The sequence below is a fragment of the Cladophialophora bantiana genome (genome assembly GCF_000835475.1).
Source record: "Cladophialophora bantiana CBS 173.52 unplaced genomic scaffold supercont1.17, whole genome shotgun sequence".
NCBI lineage: Eukaryota > Fungi > Ascomycota > Eurotiomycetes > Chaetothyriales > Herpotrichiellaceae > Cladophialophora > Cladophialophora bantiana.
This window is the reverse complement of record NW_015971591.1, coordinates 101,380-120,478: the sequence shown is the minus strand read 5'-3', so window position 1 is coordinate 120,478 and position 19,099 is coordinate 101,380. Positions and strand designations below refer to the sequence as shown.

General features: G+C 53.1%; 8 protein-coding genes across 8 annotated transcripts; 3 read left to right on the top strand and 5 right to left on the bottom strand.

Annotated features, from left to right (window-relative positions):
- Positions 1-15: 15 nt before the first annotated feature.
- Z519_09999 (uncharacterized protein) lies at positions 16-1,840 on the top strand (the record flags this gene model as incomplete). Its single annotated transcript, XM_016767718.1, has 4 exons — positions 16-331; positions 400-667; positions 721-1,432; positions 1,493-1,840. The coding sequence occupies 4 exons, from the start codon at positions 16-18 to the stop codon at positions 1,838-1,840; spliced, it is 1,644 nt and encodes a 547-aa protein (XP_016615816.1).
- A 148-nt stretch (positions 1,841-1,988) lies between these two features.
- Positions 1,989-3,166, bottom strand: Z519_09998 (uncharacterized protein; the record flags this gene model as incomplete). Its single annotated transcript, XM_016767717.1, has 3 exons — positions 1,989-2,448; positions 2,555-2,917; positions 3,033-3,166. 3 exons carry the CDS (start codon positions 3,164-3,166, stop codon positions 1,989-1,991), a joined length of 957 nt encoding a protein of 318 aa, XP_016615815.1.
- A 573-nt stretch (positions 3,167-3,739) lies between these two features.
- Z519_09997 (uncharacterized protein) lies at positions 3,740-4,981 on the bottom strand (the record flags this gene model as incomplete). The annotated part of the gene is made up of 5 exons (XM_016767716.1): positions 3,740-3,915; positions 3,987-4,355; positions 4,415-4,501; positions 4,558-4,709; positions 4,794-4,981. The coding sequence occupies 5 exons, from the start codon at positions 4,979-4,981 to the stop codon at positions 3,740-3,742; spliced, it is 972 nt and encodes a 323-aa protein (XP_016615814.1).
- Positions 4,982-5,483: 502 nt separating this feature from the next.
- Positions 5,484-7,452, top strand: Z519_09996 (uncharacterized protein; the record flags this gene model as incomplete). The annotated part of the gene is made up of 8 exons (XM_016767715.1): positions 5,484-5,607; positions 5,672-5,832; positions 5,890-6,009; positions 6,062-6,274; positions 6,333-6,588; positions 6,643-6,933; positions 7,007-7,133; positions 7,185-7,452. The coding sequence occupies 8 exons, from the start codon at positions 5,484-5,486 to the stop codon at positions 7,450-7,452; spliced, it is 1,560 nt and encodes a 519-aa protein (XP_016615813.1).
- Positions 7,453-8,177: 725 nt separating this feature from the next.
- Positions 8,178-9,745, top strand: Z519_09995 (uncharacterized protein; the record flags this gene model as incomplete). The annotated part of the gene is made up of 4 exons (XM_016767714.1): positions 8,178-8,264; positions 8,383-8,678; positions 8,830-9,150; positions 9,301-9,745. 4 exons carry the CDS (start codon positions 8,178-8,180, stop codon positions 9,743-9,745), a joined length of 1,149 nt encoding a protein of 382 aa, XP_016615812.1.
- Positions 9,746-10,075: 330 nt separating this feature from the next.
- Positions 10,076-10,852, bottom strand: Z519_09994 (uncharacterized protein; the record flags this gene model as incomplete). The annotated part of the gene is made up of 1 exon (XM_016767713.1): positions 10,076-10,852. One exon carries the CDS (start codon positions 10,850-10,852, stop codon positions 10,076-10,078), a length of 777 nt encoding a protein of 258 aa, XP_016615811.1.
- Positions 10,853-13,039: 2,187 nt separating this feature from the next.
- On the bottom strand, positions 13,040-13,846 carry Z519_09993 (endoplasmic reticulum vesicle protein 25; the record flags this gene model as incomplete). The annotated part of the gene is made up of 2 exons (XM_016767712.1): positions 13,040-13,443; positions 13,516-13,846. 2 exons carry the CDS (start codon positions 13,844-13,846, stop codon positions 13,040-13,042), a joined length of 735 nt encoding a protein of 244 aa, XP_016615810.1.
- A 583-nt stretch (positions 13,847-14,429) lies between these two features.
- Positions 14,430-18,271, bottom strand: Z519_09992 (uncharacterized protein; the record flags this gene model as incomplete). The annotated part of the gene is made up of 2 exons (XM_016767711.1): positions 14,430-15,887; positions 15,938-18,271. The coding sequence occupies 2 exons, from the start codon at positions 18,269-18,271 to the stop codon at positions 14,430-14,432; spliced, it is 3,792 nt and encodes a 1,263-aa protein (XP_016615809.1).
- Positions 18,272-19,099: the final 828 nt, after the last annotated feature.

Genomic DNA, 19,099 nt, shown 5'->3' with positions numbered 1-19,099 from the left:
TTCTTTGCGCCGAAGATGCCTTTCCTCTCAAAGATCCCGTCCCTGCCCTTGCAGAAATGCAGCATCCTAGATTTCCTGTTCCCCGCCGATCAACCTGTGTCCGATAAGCCGCTCTGGATCAATGCCGCCGACACGTCGGTCTGGAACTCTCCAAAGAGTGCCTTGGCTTTGGCGAAGCGGTTTGGCTATGGTCTTCAACAGTTAGGCGTTGAAGCAGGGGATAGATGCTTGCTCTTCACGCCCAATCATATCATGATTCCAGTGTCATATTTTGGAATTGTCGGCATTGGTGCTGCTTTTTCTGGAGCCAACCCGTCTTTCACTGTGAAAGGTAGGTACAGCTCTGGCGAAACACGGTCCTTGAGAGAAATGAATATCGTACTTATGGTTGATGTCCAGAATTGGAATATCAAATTACAGTTTTGCAGCCAAAGGTCCTGCTTGTGCATCCGACCTTGATCTCGACTGCGAAGGCTGCAGCCGCCAAAGCAGCTGTGCCGGGTCTGCGACTCTATGTCTTCTCGGACCGTGAGACAGGCACACTTGAGGGTCTTCCAGATTGGCGAGTCATTCTGGGGACACCCGAGCAGGGTGAGCGGTGGCAATGGAAGAAGCTCAGTCCCGACGAGGCAGTGAACACAATTGCTGCCATCAACTTCTCGTCCGGGTACGTTCGCTTGATCCTGTCATGTTTTGTACGTGAAGCTGACAATCGCCCAGCACCACTGGATTGCCAAAGGGCGTCTGCGTGTCTCATTTCAACGTTGTCTCGAACGTCAAGCAGATCAAATCTCTCTACGACTTCGAACCTTCGGAGAAATGGGCGGGATTCCTGCCTCTCTATCACGCCTATGGACAATGCTATGCCATCCTCATGGCCACCATCAACCACATTCCCATGCTCATCATCAGCAAGTTCGAGTTCGTCGAATACCTCCGCATTATCCAGGACCACAAGATCACCCGGCTGCAAACCGTTCCCCCGATTCTGATCATGTTGAACAAGAGACCAGAGACCGCCAACTACGACCTCAGCAGCGTCAAGGAGATCTTGTGCGGAGCCGCGCCCGTTTCGAGAGAGCTTGAAGCCAACGTGTCCAAGAAATTCAACGTCCGCATCACACAGGGCTGGGGCATGACCGAGACGACGTGTGCGGTGTCTGGGATTCCCTACTACGAGAAGTCCCGGACTGGCTCCGTGGGCGTCGTCATGCCCAACACCGAGGTGAAGATCATGACAGAAGACGGCAGGGAGGCAAGCATAGGCGAGGCTGGAGAACTCTACGTCCGTGGCCCACAGGTCTGTCTGGGATACTGGAGAAATCCACAAGCGACGCGCGACACATTCGACCCTGAGACCGGATGGTTAAAGAGCGGTGATGTGATGGTGATGAGCCATGACGGATGGATGGCGATCGTGGATCGAAAGAAGGTACAGTACCACAAACTCTTCCTGATTTCGTGCATCATCAGCTAACTCAGCCGGCGATAGGAATTGATCAAGGTCCAGGCCCTCCAGGTGTCGCCCGCGGAGGTCGAATCGGCCCTGATCGAGCATCCCGACATCGCCGATGCTGGTGTCGTGGGCATTACCTTTGACGACAGCGAATGGCCCAGAGCGTACGTGGCGCTGAAGGAAGAGTCTCGCGGTAAAGTCACCGAGAAGGAGATCCAAGAGTGGCTAAACGCTCGAGTGTCGAAACACAAGCGTCTTGTTGGAGGGGTCGCATTCATTCCCGAGGTGCCTCGCCTGCCCAGCGGCAAGATCCAGAGGAGAGTCATGAAGGAATGGGCGAAGAGGGACGCGGCGACGGTATTCGGTCCGAGACCGAAGCTCTGATGAGCCATTCCAGGGCTTCCATTCAAAGCACGAGTGCACGTAGAGCGTGGTGATGTTTTCTTCAGACCTGGATATTTCACGAGGTGCTTAGCTAGTTTTGGGTATTTTATCATGTTGGTCGCGAGCGTCAGCGCCACGCAATGATGATTTATGCCATACTGCCCAGTTTATAAGGTAAGCCAGAGCTCAACCCACCGTCCACGGCCCATACCTGGCCATTGACATAGCTGGCTTCGTCAGAGCCCAGGAACAGCGCGACTCTAGCGATTTCATCCGCCACCGCACCGCGCCGGAGTGGACATAGCTGTCCGACTTTATGGAGCGTGCCTCTTTCCCGCGCCGGACCATAAAAGACTGGCTCTGTCATGCCAGAGTGCGTCATTCCCGGTGCGATGGCATTGCACCGGACATTGCGGCCCGCATATTGATAACAGGCGGTCTGCACGAGGCTAACGACCGCGGCCTTTGCGGCACTGTAATCGGTGCTGCCTCCATTTGAGCGAAGACCAGCCGTTGAAGAGGTCGCGATGATGGAGCCGCTAGAGTATGGTTTGTCTTTGCTGATCACCTGCATTGCCGGACCAGCGTGTTTTATGGCGAGGAAGACACTGTGTCCAGGTTTGATCGTGTGTCAGATTAATGGGGCTTGAAGACCCGGGGCGGTTGTTGCTTCCCCCCATGGGAGGAGGTAGGTAGATGTGCAAACAAACCTACCTTGTCAAGTTCGTCCTGATTGTTCGCTCAAACTCGGCGACCTCCATATTCCAGACTTCTTTCCACGTCCCCGAGTTTGCCGCGTTAGCAAAAAACACATCTAGCCGTCCATAAGTCTCCAAAGCATGGGCGACAACTGCCTTGACCCCGTCCTCGTCCCCTGCGTCGAACTTCCGGGCGTGCACGGCCACCTCGGGGTAGAGTTCATTCAGTTCCTCCACGTGGAGATTCAGGTAGTCATCCATATAGTCACAAATGTAGACTGCTCGGGCGCCATTCCTGGCGTACTGGTGAGCCGTTGCCCGGCCCATGCCAAGTGGTGAGTTGCAGCCGGTGATGATGACCACTTTGCCCTGTACGCGTCTGGCATGGTGATGCACCTTCTTGTCAGACCCAACTCGTCTTTTCACCAGCAGCTGTATGTACGAAGAGCAACCACTCAGAGAGGTATTGGGGGTCTTCGCTCGGGAAAACTCACTGCCCTACTGAATCTCCAGCCCTTCGGGCAACCCGAGGCATTCCCTTGTATGTCCCTTCATCGATGATGGGAGGCTGCGCAATCTGGCCAGTGAGTTGTTCCAGGCGTCTTTTGGGCGCCGTGACTGTCGACATAGCGGGCACGAGAACTGGAAGACTTATGGTACACAGGAGAGGCGACAAATCATCCCCGACAACAGCATCAAGCAACCGATGGGACCCTAAGTGTGGCGAGCTGGGACAACCACTCCCTCGGGTGCGAGGTACCTGGGCACCTCCTCAGCTTCGTTCGAGCATGCACGAAACGCTCTGAGTCATGTCAGGCTGACTGGCGTTGGGTTCTCGCTTTTTGAGTTTATGTACCACGGATTTCGGTTTCCAGGCTTTCCAGGCTTTCCAGCAAGTCCCACTTCAGAGGAATCGTGATTTCTTGGTCCCCGGCGGCCCGAGGCAGACCAGAGAAATTCAGAGTTCAGAATAGGGGTGGACACGGGGGCACCCCAGATACCAGATGGGTCGCGCAAATTTCGCATCTGGACACCCATGTCACGATGCCCGCGCCACAACCAGCCCTAAGCAAGCAAGGTTCTTTGTCCTAACGGTACCAAAGCCTCCAGATTGTCAGGATAAGTCTACGGAGCATCTACGGAGTACTCAGTACCTCGTAAAGAGTCCTCTATCTGGGCCAGAACACCCTCCAGCACACTGCTAAAATATGGCTATCGCGTTAGGAGGGCTGGCGATCCCCCCTGGTGTGTTCAGGGGAGCGCTGGTCATGAAGAAGCTCCATCTTTGATGTTTCTCACACTCGGCCGCTAACGCCTCCAAGTCCCACAGCTCCCCCAGCGGCATTCCCCAGAGCGCAAGGGTAAAGTCGTGCAGACCTAAGCAGGAGGACCAGGTGAGTCGGCGGGACAGTGTAAAGGCAAGAGTAAGCGTGGGGAGTTGGACTTACACCAAGGTAATTGCGGTGGCCATGCTTCGAAGCCGATGGCATCACCACCAACGGCGGCAAAATGAGAATCCCAGATCCACTCGACGACGTCCTGCGACCCGTCCACACCCACGTATTCCGATCCATTCTTGACTTTGGCGACTCGCTCTTCTGGGCTGTGTGCATTGTACCATTGTATCCAGCCCGAGCGGACGAGCAAGATGTCGCCGGGACGGAAGACGACGTTTTCTTCCCTGGCAATGTCCTTCAACACGTCCAGAGTAATGCGGTGCCGAGTCATGGCATCGTATTTAATGTTGTGGCGAGCTGCGTAGCTAACATAATCGAGGAGGACGCCTCTACCAACGATGCCCCCGCGCTTGCTCCAGTCTGGAGAGGGCGTCAAACATAATGCTGCAAGAGTCAAAAAGGCCCCGAGTATCACTTACGGTCAATCCCGATATGGTCTGTTTTCAAAAGCTCGTCGTGGTGGATGCGATTATAGTACAATCCAGTACCACTGTGACCCCAGTGTCCTGGCGAAGAGAAGTGAGTTGAAAAGACTAGCGGTTTGGATTCCTCGGTTGTGTACTTAGACCATCCCATTGACTCCCAGACTGAGTGTTGATGCTAATCTCATCGTCGTACGAATACCAAGGAGAGCCTTTGGCCCGCCAGTCGGTAATGTTTATTGTTGGCTTGATGCGGTCAAATCCCGGTTCATGAACGTGGTCAATGGGCCAACTATGTATGCATGTCAACGGGGTTATGATCAAGCTTCAGCCTTATGCCAAGGGTACGGAGTACAGATTAGGTACAGGTACGTACTTCAGCACAACACTCTTGCCAGTCTGGATCTCTTCTCGGGCCTTGACCACAGTCTCGGGCGTAAGGAGGTTTAATGTGCCTATCTCGTCCCGCACGCCATCCCGGTCAAATAAGCCCCAGGCGCAGCCATGTGGCATCCCCTCTACGGGTGGCAGATCTTTCCATGATGGAAGTTTGAGGACAGGCATGACTGGGCTGGGAAACGAGATATGGCCGAGCCGAAAGTCTCACACAGGCTCGCGACTTTTACACAATCCTTCTCGCCTTCCACGCTTCCGCTTATGAGGCCCTGCATGGTCACCAGCTTCTGGGCAGCGAGTCGGGCGTTAGCTCTGTCAAGCGGCAGGGGTGTCAGGAGGGCCCTGACACTGATAACAATCTGCAGCTCGCTCGATTCTCTACGCGCCACTTGTTAGTGGCCGATGATTCTGACTCGCAAAAAGAGAGTAAGACACCTTTAGGCACCTTTTCCCCCACAGGCGCCCGCACCCGCGGATGCATCTAAGGAAGCACCATGCACGCGCCATGCAAGCACCATGTGGGACCACTAGGCCGGGAAGCCCTTCGCCTGGGGAAGCCGCCCGGGTTCATATACAGCTCTAGACCTCGGGCAAACTCTCTCTCAATCTCGAACGACTTTGTCCAGGACTCCAGTGAACGGGTAGAGCACCGTCCCAGAAGCTGCTCAAAATGCCACATCGCGAGGGTGTCAAGAAGCAAAAGATCAACGCATACAATGTGTTGCTGCTGTGTTTTATCGGCCTTGGGTCGCTGACCTACGGCTACACAGCCTCGATCATTGGAACGACCCTGGGTTCGTATCGCCCCCGGCTGATGAGACTCCTCACCACCGAGGCTGACGCTTTCAATCCAAACAGGTCAACCATCCTTCATCAAATACTTCGAGCTCGACACCAGAAGCAATGGAACTGACCTGTTAAGTTCTATGAATGGCCTGTTCCAGACTGGCGGCACTATTGGGACCTTGATGCTCCCCTATGTCGCTGATCGATGGGGTCGTAAATGGGCAATCGTCCTGGTAAGTCGAGTTGGAGCTTGTTGGTTGACGTCTGTTCAAGCTGACAGTTTGGTACAGCCGGCCGTCATTGCTATCATCTCGGGCGCTTTCCTGTGTGGTAGCACCAATGTTGGCGAGTTCTTGCTCTTTCGATTCTTTGCAGGCGCCTCAGCCTTCATGATCCTCGCAGCTGTTCCGGTATGTCCATTGCGCCTTTCTGGATAGCTATTTCGTTGCTCACCCTTGGCAGATTTGGATGTCGGAAGTTGTGCCGGTCGATTTGAGAGGAGCGCTGGTCGACGTTCATGCCGTGTTTCTTATTCTCGGTTACACCATCCAAGGATGGGTCGGATTCGGCTTCTATTTCTGGGATGGAGGCGAGAATACGTGGCGACCTCCTATAGCTCTTCAATGTGTTTGGCCCCTGCTTCTTCTTTGTGGTATCTACTGGGTTCCCGAATCGGTACGTTGTCGCGGCCATTTGTGCAAAGGGTCAAAGCTAAGAACACGGGAATATCTAGCCTCGTTGGTTGGTCATGCAGGGCCGTATCGATGAAGCAAAAGAGATTCTCTTCAAGTTGCATTCCGACCCGAACGACCCGGACAACGAGTTTGCCAATGCAGAGTATTACCAGATCCAGAAGCAAATCGCCATCGACAAGACTCTGGGCAACTCGTGGATGCACATGATCAAGAAGCCATCCTACCGAAAACGTTGCCTGCTTGCAATCGGAACTACAGGAATTATCCAGTGCTCTGGCGTGTTAGTTATCAACAGTGAGTCCATCTCCAAAAATCATTTGGGTCAGGCTTGACTGACGTTTGTGCAAGACTACGGACCGACCTTGTATGCCAATCTCGGATTCAGCCCAGTCAAACAACTGCTCTATCCGGCAGGATGGCTCACCCTCACCCTGGGCATCAACATCATGGCCATGGGCCTCGTCGACCGATTTCCTCGAAATCGATACATGGCATTCGGTGTGTTGGGCTGCATGGTCACTCTGATCATCGAGGCGGCATTGGTTGCAGAATTCGTGCCATCCAACAATCAATCAGCACTTCTGGCGGCCGTGGCCATGTTCTACATTTTCCAGATCTTTTATGGCTTCTGTCTTGACGGTAGGTCTCTTGTCCATGTGGAAGATCACCCACGCCGGGAAAGGCTTGGACTAACTGGTATTTTCGCAACTAGGCACCCAATTCAGCTACCTCAACGAGCTGTTCCCCAGCCATATCAGAGCCAAGGGCGTCTGCTTGGGAGTCTCGATGATTTCGCTCATGAATATCATGTGGCTCCAGGCCGCTCCCACTGCTTTCAAGTGAGTTTTGTCCCCGGCAGGGTTGCCAATCATCACTCACCCGATGGATAGGACGATTGGGTGGAAGTTCTACCTCTGTTTCATCATCCCTGGCACAATTGGCGGCTTCATCATGCTGTTCTTCTTCCCGGACACCAAGGGCGTGCCTCTGGAGGAAATCGCCGCCATCTTCGGCGACGCTGACGAGGTGGCCATCTATCAACGCGAGATTGAGATCGACCACATCACCCACACCGTCATCACCCACGAACATGCCGGCGAAAAGACTACCACGCCCGTGGTCACCGAGGATCTCAAGACGGCTTCCGACGCCGTCTAAATCGGCCTGGGGTAGCGAAAGGGCGTGCTGTTTCTCTAATGATACATTACTGAAGTGGTCAAACAAACGACTCTCTCGACGACTATTTTGACTGGCAACGAGACCGTGCAAGGCGTCGGGACTCCGCATGGTCGGTCCTCCAGGTCAAGGTCGTAGATACATAGGATGGATGAACATTACAGCTCTTAGGGCGTATAATGAATATTGATCTCTGCGCATACATGTACTTACACTTGCACACATGTACATATATGCTTTTAGCGTTCTGTGGTCCTGGATAGTACCCGGCATCCAGCAGCTGCGCTCAATGAAAACTATCCGCAACATCCCCCCTGTAACGACCCTAGATGGCTCGCCTCACATTCTCGCATATCTCCCTATTGAGGCAGGCCTGCTAAGCTCACATCCGAGGCATTTTGGGGGGGCAATGTTGTCATATAAGTACGGACGGCATGGCTGCCAAGGATCCTAGATGTTCATTCTGTGGTTTGCGAACCATACCGAGTCCTACTTTATATCTTCAGAAGGTTTGACAAGTCTGTCGACCTTGTTCTTTTCTTTCCTCAGGTCAGTCATGCATGCATGCTTGCTTGATTAATTGATTAATTGATCTTTCTCGTTGCCCATCTTCCTCTCCCCTCCTGGCCAGCGATCACACGCACCGAGTAAGCAGTCGCTATCCCCCCGCTCACTCTCGTTCTTCCATCGTCAACCAATCTCCCACAATGAGACAGCCGATCGACAAAGAGTCTCTGGAACGCTATCTCAGTCTGCATGTCCCTGAAATCAAAGTCCCCGTCCAGATACGGCAGGTACGTGGGACAGGATTTCCATTTTTCCTCCCAAAATTCCAACTTCTGCCACCCTTTTTTTCATGTTTCTCGAACGGAGGACACTCAACTCACACCGTTGTCCAACAAAACTATACAGTTCGAATACGGACAGTCGAACCCGACATACCAATTGACCGACAGCGGAGGCCAACACTTCGTGCTCCGCAAGAAACCGCCCGGAAAACTGCTCACGACCGCAGCACACCAGGTCGAGCGCGAGTACCGCGTCATCAGCGCCTTGAATGGCACTGGCATCCCCGTGCCCAAGGCTTACTGCCTCTGCGAGGACAGCAGTGTGGTCGGGACGCCTTTCTACATCATGGAATTCCTGGACGGTCGGATCTTCGAGGAGGCGTATATCCCTGGGGTATCACCCGAGGAGAGGAGTTTAATGTACGTTTAGTTCCATGGATACTTTCCGTTCATTCGCTCTCCCCTTTGCCTTCGTCTCTGTTTGATGGACCGCCACACAGCGAAGTGGTCATTTGCCTCCAACCGAACTTTTCAACCCCGTCGTGCCATTCTGATTCTTGAGGGCAAAAAGGTGGAAAGAAGCCGTCCAGACACTCGCGCGACTTCACCGCGTCGACCCGGTTGCGGTCGGGCTCACCAACTTCGGCAAACCGCGCGGGTTCTACACTCGACAGATCCGAACGCTGAAGCGTCTCGACAAGTCGTATTCAAAGGTGATTGACGTCGAGTCTGGGGAGGCTGTGGGCCGAATACCGCATATGGACGAGATGGTGGCCTTCTTCGAAGACGAGAGGCACTGGCCGCAAGATCGCGGCTCCATCACGCACGGCGACTACAAGATCGACAATCTCGTCTACCACAAGACGAAGCCGGAGATTATTGGAATCCTCGAGTGAGTGTTTTTGCTACGTCCCAACCGATGACTACTCCATAATACTTTTCAGGGCCTCCCCCCCCCGCCCAAAAAACAAAAATATACGCAGGAATGAAATGAGACGGATAGAGACTGACCAAATCGTCCGTCGTGGACACATTTGTTTAGCTGGGAGATCGCAACCGTCGGCCACCCCTTGTCAGACCTGAGCAACATGACCATGCCATGGACGGTGACGCAGAACTTCAAGGAGATAAAAACACACTCGCACCCGGCGTTCGACGTCGGCGCGGGGCCGCCGGGTCTACCCACCAAGGAACAGTGTCTGGAATGGTACCGCGAGGAGGCAGGAGGCTGGGATCCCACGGGCGAGATGGCGTGGGCCGACGCCTTTGCCATGTTCCGCACGAGCGTCATGATCCAGGGCATCGCAGCCCGCTGGGCCGTGAGGCAGGCCAGCGGCGAGGGTTCGTCGGCTGGGACGTTGGCGCTAGAGAGGTTTCCCTACGCACGCGCGGCGCTGAAGATGGTCAGAGACTTTAAAAGCGCAGAAGAGAGAGAGAAAACCAACAACAGCGGCAGCAGCAAGGCAGCAGCCTCGTCGCGGTTGTAGCTACGAATCTGTATGTACATAGAGAAGGGGGGAAAGAGAGAGAGGTACAAGGAGAAATAACTCCTATTAGCGTGGTGTTGGGAAGAGAAGACCGATCACCAAGCACTGCCCTATTTCGTAACAGTCACCATCACCGCATATCGAGCTTGAATGAAACGCCGTAAAAATCCAAAAAAGCACGGCCACTGCCACCCGCTCAAATCAAGAGTGTGTGACTTGTCTCATCCCTCTCACCGTACATCATATTCCACGGCTCACCGTCGTCAACAATCTGTCCTCGATGTGGAAAGACGGCTCCCACCCACCCGTGAGCGGCCATAAGGTCGATGATCAGGGTCGGCTGCATTTCTTCTCGTTCTCATGGACGTGGTAGACACAGCCCTTCATCGTGCAAGGTTTTGCTTTTGGACGAAATGCCGGGTCTGCAAAGCGCCACAGCAGCGCCAGCCCCAACTCCGCGTTTGTCATGCACTTTTCCATCTGCGCAGCGTACTTCGGCCCATCGGCTTCTGCTTGGTGTTCCATGTTGTGCTCGTTGTAGCGAGACGGCTTCTTCGATATGTCATAGTAGAAGGTGTCCAAGACCAGTTCGCGCAGCTGGCTTCCCTCCTCGGTGCGCGTCCAAATGTGGGAGACCCATTCTGGAGTGAGGCACCAGTCCTCCATCTGGGATCGAAGCGCGTCGACGAGCGCGTTCTGCAGTTCCGGCATGCAGAATTTGCTGGCCGCGTTGTATGCGGGTATGATTCGGTGCCAGTCGATATCGTCGGGGATCTTCTCGGCGTACAGCCACTTGACAATGATGGCAAAGTCCTCGGGATCATCTTCGGGCAAGATGACGGCCTTCTCTTCCTGTTCTCGCATACCAGAGTGGAGGCACTTGTCGAAGAATGGGCATTTCCAGAGGACGCTTTCATGGATTAGGTGTCGCAACTGCTCCTTGCCAACAGTGACAGTAATGATATCGTCGGAGACAGTAAAGCTGCATGTCCTTGTTAGCACAGCCTTATTTTGGAGCCGGGACCATGTCTCTTTGATCTGTGCCCACCTTGTCTTCTTGCTCCTGGCATCATAGTGGTCCTCACCAGAAAGTCGCTTGAGTGACATGTTGTTTCTCTTGAAAGAGGTGCTCTGTCTGTGGTAGAAGGCAGCGCGGGTCGAGCGACGTGGTAAGGTAAGAGAGACAGTGAAAGAGTCATTCTGAAATGAAGTGAATCCTTTCACTACCTTCGCATCTCTTTCCTCTTCCTGTCAACATTTTTGCTAGATGAACTCTGAACTAGATGATGGGGGTGAATAGCTTACTTTGTATGCCAAGCTGATGCCGGAAGATAGGGAGGCGATGAGGCGAAGACGGCTCCAGGAATCTTTGAAAATTCAGATAGCGTGGAAGCATCTGATTGTTGGTCTCAAACGTGGACGTCCTGCTCATGTCCATCTTCTCCTTCCCTCTGTTAGATCTCCTGCTCTTGCTCGATATCGTCACGACAGCCACGTTCATTCCCTGACTATTTCATGTCGCCGAACAGCTCCCACAGAGCAATGTTGACGAAGGCCGAAAGGTTTATATTGATCCAGCAGCCCCGAGACTATCGGGTTCCATTTCCAGCCCTTGGTCAGACAGGCATCCCATTTCATAGTCCCTATTTGCATCTCTTTCCCTCTTCATGGATGTGGTGGAAGCAACGAGCGAGCAAAGCTGGGTCGGTAGGAAGTCGGCTAGAGTTTTCTCGCCCATGATCCACAGTCTTCCACAGCAGTCCCGTCGCTAAGCCAGCGGTTTGCTGGAAAAACTTTCTCCATTGCTGCTGCAAGCGTAGCGACAGTCTGGCTTGCGCCCTCTTTGAATGGATCTGGAAATTTGTGATGTGAAAAATGCAGCTGATCCACAAAAAGCTTCCGAAGCAGAGATCCCTCTGGCAGCTGGCCCTACGCCAACATTGCATTTCTCGGACGTATATAGTTGTGCATTCTATTGAGATGGTCGGCAATCGCATTCTGAAGGCCAGGCATGCAGAACTTGTCTGCGCGGATGTATGTATTGACAAGGCAAGGACCGGTCTTTTCTCAGAGTTCAAGCGGCCGGTGTACATCCATTCAGTGACAACCGCGAAAGCCTTCAGGTCATCGTCGGGGAGGGAAACTGCACTCACCTGCGATTCTTTCATGCCGACACCAAGGCATTTGTCGAAAAACAGACATTTGAGATGATGATTTTCTTGTGCATACGGTATTTAACCTTCTTCTCGCTGACGGTGACTGAGACGATATCTTCGAAAGAGCAGGTGCTGAAGCTGTCACGCCAGGTCTTCACAACTTTTTGACAAAGGCGGGCATTTGAAAAGCTCACCTAGAGGAAGAATGTTTCCCGTCTTCGATACCGGAATCTTTGTCGGAGGATTCACCAACACCGTCCTTGTATGGGACATTTTCGGTCGAAGATGTGTTGCCCTTTGTCTCAGCTTCCGCTGCATCCTCTCCGGACTCTGGCTACCATCTTGAGAACGGCGTATTCTTCGATTCTTCAGTTAAGCACCTGATGGGAATGATCGGAGGATAGATGACTGTTGGCGTTGCGTCCTACTGATTGATGTTAAGCAAAGCAGGCGCGACGTTGCGAGAACAAGGAAGTGAGGAGGTTGGCACAGAGATGAAAGATGAATTGGACAACATGTGTATTCTCACCAAGATGATGTCGGTGCGTGAACGGAGGAAGTGACAAGAGGATATGTCCAAGTAGCCAGCTGCCTCAAAAGCGAGACACATTGAACTGAAGCCGAAGTGGTTGGCCTCTTGTTGCATTTACTGGACGAAACACCTTTCTGAATTGCGCTGCGACAGACTGCTTCAGCGAATCTATGCTCAGAGCTTTCTCATCTCACCTGAAGAATTGAGAAGAGCTGTATGCGACCGGCCCGGCGGGGATGCCGAGTAGAATCTTCGGGTCGGATAGGGCAGGGAGGGCTCCTTTCATTGCTCAACACTTCCTCAGATTTGGGTATACCTCCTGGTAAGGCGGCGTGAGAAACTCTGCTCAGATCCAATTTGCCGGAGAGACGCAAGCGATGCTGGCGTGCCCTCTGTCATTGCTGTAGGCATACCAAGGATCCTTCTTTTCGTATTACAGGGACGGTGCTCCGTTCCTCGAAAAACTCATACAAAGCCATATACAAACATGGCCCCTTTTCGGTCGTCCGTGAGCTTTGGTAACCTCCTCTCAGCCGTTTACATTCCATGAGAGACCCCAGAACCATGGCGTAAGTTGCGGACCCATTACAGGAAGAACCATTTAGATCAGATGCTTCGACCTAGATGACAACATTCGTTAGCACTGGTCGAAGGCAACGCAGACACCAAATCAAACAACCGCGACCACAAGATACGATTAAGGAATACAAACCTGAAGTAAGCCCTCAAATATACGACCTGCCACGCTCCCAAACCCACCAACATTCCCATAGTCCCAAAGGCAAACCATTTGACCCTTTCATTCGTACTCTCGTTGGTATCCCGCAACTTTTGCTCTCTGATCCTGAGATACTCCAACTCTTGGACAATCTCATTGACCGTCTCCTCTATTCTTCGCAGATCCGCTTCCACCGGTTTCAGCTTTTCGTTGGCTTGGATAGCAGACCAATCCCGGGCGTCAGCCCCGATATCAATATCGAGTTCGACGTGGCGAGAAGGGTTAGGAACAGCTGCTTCAACCAGTTGTTAGCATGATAAGGTAGTCCTGCAGCGGCATTTGACAGGCGATTTTGGGCACTTACATCGTCCAGTCAAAGTGTTCTCGAAACACACGTCAAACGCGGTATCTGCCAAACTCGTGAATGCCATCCTCTTCTCTCCTGCAACATCCTTGGGCCTGCCGTAGTCGTTTCCTACGGCGTCCTTGATGTGCATATTGACCATCTGCCCGTCGCCCCGACTCCCGCTCACAATCGCCGTGACCACAACTAACGTGTCCTTTGTCACAAAGTTCCGTATACAACGTTCGTTTTTGGCGCTATGTCCCGGTTGGGCAAAGAGTTCAAATTTCAAGGCAGAGGAGATGAAAGGATATAGGAGGAGAGAGAGGAAGAGGACCGCGAGGCGCTTCATTGCGTTAACGGACAACCACCCAGGCCGTCGACGAAGAGCACAATGAGGTAGAGAAAAGGAAAATAAACGAGAGCCGCGCTGCGGCTCAAGTGCAGAGAAAACCGGGTATGGAAGGGACAGTAGGAGGAAGCGTGTGGGAAGTTTGCTCGAACTGATAGAACTGGCGACTTGAAATTCAATTGTTCAGGAGTGGCAGAAACTGTGTACAAAACTTGGGTCACGTGGGCGGTGAGAGGCAGCCCCCTTTTCCGAGCCCCTGGATTTGCGCAGAGGCACGCGACAAACCACGGACTACCTCGTATCTGTTGTGGGATGGGACATTTGTATACCCTGTACTGTAGTATTAACAATCTCTCAGCGCCCTGGGCGTTAATCTACATAGCAGAACAGATTGACCTGGCCGTTTGGCTATCCAGCTCCAGCAGAGAAAAACATCTTCGGCCCATTGTAACATTCCCTTGTCCTTTCTTCTACATGGTTTCCAGCTCTGCATCGAACGGCGTTATCTTTAATCACATCCCCGGCACTCAGTGCTCAATCAGATCCCTCCGAATTTTCGTCACAATCATCCTCGCTTTCTCGATCACTTTCTCACACTTCCTCTCCTCTGGAAAAATTTCAGAAATCCTGCCTGGTCCTTCTGACCCACACCTACAAACTTCTGTGGCGGCTTCTCATCCATGCCTGGCGGTGGTCCCGAACTCTTCAGGTATGCAGCTAGATCTGCAGTACCGCCGCCATTCAAGTTTGTAGTAGCGTCTCTCGGTTGAACGCGCATTTTCTGTCTGTTTTTCTCTACATGCGCGGCATGTGTGGTTGTTGTAGGCCTGTATTTGTCCATCTTTGAACCAACCTGTGTGAGGTGAGGAGATTCTGCGCGTGCACCGTTGGTTGGCCTTGTGGCGGTCGTTGCGCCGTTCCCGCTTGCATGTGGGTTATTTTTGACCGATGAAGCTGAGCCACCAGGTAGAAAATCTTTCAACTTGGAGCTACTCGTTGATTGTCTCACCATGCTCGCAGGATCCGGCTGAGTAGGGTTGGGTATCGCAGCAAGGATTGGCTGCGTCGTCATACCAGGTGGAGGAGCGGTATTTCTTAGGAAATCAACAAGTGATTCCTCGCCAGTTCTTCGTTTCGGCGGATCGTACATCTCTTCCATTTCATCTTCTTCATCGGAATAATCAATCGCGTATGGATCTCTGACTTTCGTTCGAGTCCTCTTTGGCATGCCGTCTGTTTCGGGAATCACGGGCTGTTTCGATATAGCAGTGGTAGAGGGTCCGAAGCCATTCGTGAACTTGCCGCCCGTACGATTCGTCGAGTCAAGTAAACCAGTGCGCGAATTCATGGATGAAGGCATCGACTTGACCGTCACTGCGCTTTCTTGGGCGCTGCCATCAGAGTTGCGTCCCTTGGCGTCAAGCTCAGGTGGAGGGGCTAGCGCGTTCAGATCGTCAGAATCCATGGTTGTTCGAAATGGGGCCACATTCCGATCTATACGATGTTCTCCGGCAGCTCGCGGAGGGCCTTCTCTGATAAAATCAATCAGATCCGAGCTTTCGGCCGTTCGCGGTCCCCTGGCATCTCTAGCCTGGTACTTCAACCGGCTCACAGGCTTTCCAGATGTTGTGTTAGGGCGGCTCTCATTGTCCACACCGAAGACCTTTTCTCGAAGAGACAAATCCGTCCGGGTGGTTTGAGCAGTAGCAGGGCGTGGGCTAAGCAATTTGGGAAGCTGCGTCTCATGTTCTGGGCCGGTAGAACGTGCATAATCAGCGAGATCTCGTGTATTGTTTCGTACCATCCTAGCATCTCGCGGTTTCCCCAGACGATTCTTCGGCTTGGAGGGTGAGCCGGCAGATTGTTGGCCAGGCGTCTGGGGCTGAGACGGCCTGATAGTAGTCGGAGTAGGAGGGTTCGCTCGGAGACCGTCTTTCGCAGAACGAGACGACTTTGGGCGGACTTCTTCTCCAGGTGGCGCAGTGGTTCTGAAGAAGTCTGCCAATTCCTGAGTCTGGCTTTTGACTTTCATTTTTGCTCCCTATAAAGCATGTCAGCGCCTTGCAAACTAAACGAGAAATACTTGTATACCACAGTGGCAGACGCAGGCGTCAGAGTGTAATGGAGCGTTTCGTCGCTGTCAATCAAAAGATCAAGACTCTTCTTTGTCCTGTCCAAGTCTTCCCGCGGCCTTACTTCCTCATTGTCTGACCGCAGCCGAATGTGTTGCCGTCTAACTGTCGCAGAACCTGAAGTGGACGGTCTTCCATCCTTCGCGCTTCCGCTTCTTGCACGGCCGTTCTGAGTGGCCGAGGCCGAGGTCGCGTATCGTGGGGGTAACTCTTGTGGTTGTTCGGCCGCCTCTTCGTGTTCGGATGAATGGTAGGATGATGGCAACTGTTGAGGCAATCGCATCTCGGTTTGCAAATGTTCGGACCTCTGCTGGTCTAATGAGGATTTCCTGTTCGGAATTACCGCTGGCCATGCAGATGTCGTGCTGGGTTGTGTGGTAGGTGAGTTCGCAACAGGGTCGTTAGAGCGGGCCAATCCTGGCACAAATGAGCGGGTAGAATTCGGATCACTGTCGCCTATACTCGCATCCGGCGTCTGGAAGATCGTCGCATATCCCAAATTCGAATACCTCGAACTGGCGCGGGCGGCAGTTACACTTTCCGCCTGAGCCTCTTCGTAATCATGGTGATTGGATGTCGACGGGTCTCCATCTGAGGCAGCTTCCTGGTCACGCTCATGAACTTCGTTCGCGGGGCCAGTAACACTGAATCCAGAGTCCCTGGGATTCGTGTGATCATTTCCGGCGTCAACTCTTCCTTCATCGCTGAAGCTTAAAGCTAGATCTTCCGGATCGCCCAATTCTGCCTGCGCCTCATCAAGGTCAGTTGTTGGCGCTTGCATTGGGATATTCACCCGATCGAGCTCATCGGTTGTGCTATTTAACAAGCTTTGTTCTCCAGCAGATTCAGGGGAGACTGCTGAAGTCAAATCATAAGTCGGTCGTTCTCTTCGGAGAGCTTTGGCTGCTTCTACGTTGAGTGCACCAGCGATGGTGGCGACAGTGGCGCCAATCGCTGTTGAACGCAAACCAGGTCTATCTTGCTCCGCATGCTGTCGAACGTCATCATTTTCTAATTTCTTCGTGGCGCCTGTTTGCCCCTTAGATCCATGAATGGTAAGAGGGGCAGAAGGTCCTGGTTGTGTCCCCTGCCGTGAATCGGAAGAAGCCTTTGGCGAGGTAGGCACCGATCTTGATCTCCGTCTGCTCGCGGATGGCCTTCCTGAAACGTCATCTGTAGGCGCCGAACTTGGGAACTGGCCAGGCATGATTAGCATACTCGTGGGCCTTCGGTCTCCAGGAACAGGGTGTTGCTCCTTGGTCTCCTGGTCCTCGAAAGTAGCCGCAAGCCCTGGTACCTCTATCTCATCAACATCACGTTCGGTCATTGGCAGAGGTACATTTGCGGGCGTAACGGATCTGCTTCCTTCTTCCTGGATCGGAGGGATCACTGGAGCGGAGGGGAACTTCCATTCCTGCATGGGAGACTCTGGGCTTATAGGCGACATGATATTGGGTGTTGTAGGACGGGAGGACATGCTGCCACCACTCCGCACACTGCCCTTCCATGACCGCCAGAGTCGGATCAGGGGCCCTTCCTTGCCGATTCCCGACATATCTATCTCTTCCAGGAGCATGCCATCTGGGTCTGGGTGATGCTGGATCGGAATCACCTCTCGAGCTGGATCTTTGAGGTACATGGTTCGTTTCTTTGCATGTTGAGCAGCGATACATAGGGCTTGCTCGGCGAGAAACTCAAGGACAGTTGTTAGGAAGATTGCAGAGGGTGGCGAGATTCTTGCAGAGGATCTGGAGGCCTCTTTCACTTGGTTCAAATGGTCCCTCACATCATCGCCCTCCAGGAAGTCCTCCTCGTCTTCCTCCTCCATGTCTCCCAGTTTAGCATAAACCATACAACGCAACCTGGTGAGTTTCCAGGCAAGCTCAACATCGAATTCTGCTCTGGGATCAAGGACAGCAGGGTGGGTTTGAATATTCTCCAGCTCGTCTTCTTCCAAATAGTCTTGCAATTCCTCGTCAGCAGCTTTTATTGCTGCACGTCCCAATCTTTGTTTCAATACCAACGGGACTGCAGCTCGGATCGCAGCCAATGCGGTCGACTGCGATTTGGACAAGATGTCGTAGAGTATCTGATCCAGAAAGCCATTGAGCAAGTAGATCGCACCGTGTGAAATCTTGACTAGACGTTCGATCTCTGCGTACACCAACTTCTCCGCTTCGGGACCCGAGACATATGAAGGAGGAGCTGTTGCGTGAGGGAGCGTGGCTCTTGTAGATTTCGCAGACATGGACAGGACGTCTGTTCCTGAACCCATGCTCCGTAGTTGCGCCATGTTGAAGTGAGGATGTAGGGAAGAGAGCAGTGAGATAATGGGCGCTGTAGGCAGAGTAAGGGCAGCTGCAATCGAGCAATCAGTAATCCATGGAGCTGCTTGGGCTGATGCGAAACCGAGTTCAAAGTCAGCTTGTCAAGGATCAACTCAATACTCGTGGCAATTGGTGGCTTGAAAGAGTCACTGCGGTGAGTTCAATTGAGGCGTCTGCGAGCCCTTTCTTGCGACTGGAAGCGGCGGCGGTCGCAAAGAGGGACAGAGTGACGATCTGCTGGTTCCGCTCCACAGTTGAGGGATCGGGGCAGATTTCGAGGCTGAAATGGTCAATTCATCTGCTACCCAAGAATGGCAGAGAGAGTTGTGCTGTCGCAGGCAGCTAAAGGTCGGATTTGACTCTGAGGAACGAAGGAGATCGGTCACAGTCAAGGTGTCAAGCGGCGACGGTGAGGACGAACTTAGCAGAGCAGAAGCGAGTGACAGTGAGTTATTGCTGGATTGCGTCGAGTGCTGGGCTTTTTCGGGGCTGGTGTTTCAATCGGAACATGGGGTTCCCTTTTTTTGCTGTTTGACACTCATTGCTGTGGATGCTGCCCATAGGCCATGGCGGACCGGGCGACCCAGTACCGAGTAGTGTCTAGCAGCGCGGACGCGCCCAATTACACATCGGCGGCCCTGGGCTGTGGGCGAGCTTAAGGCCTTACGGGGAAGAGATCGGCGCATGCTACTGGTGTTTGCTAACGGGCTGGGGACAAGCCGCGGCCTAGTGCAGATGTTGGGCAAGTGTCCGAGTTTGACTGCTGCTCTCTGAAGGCTGGGACGGCTATGCAC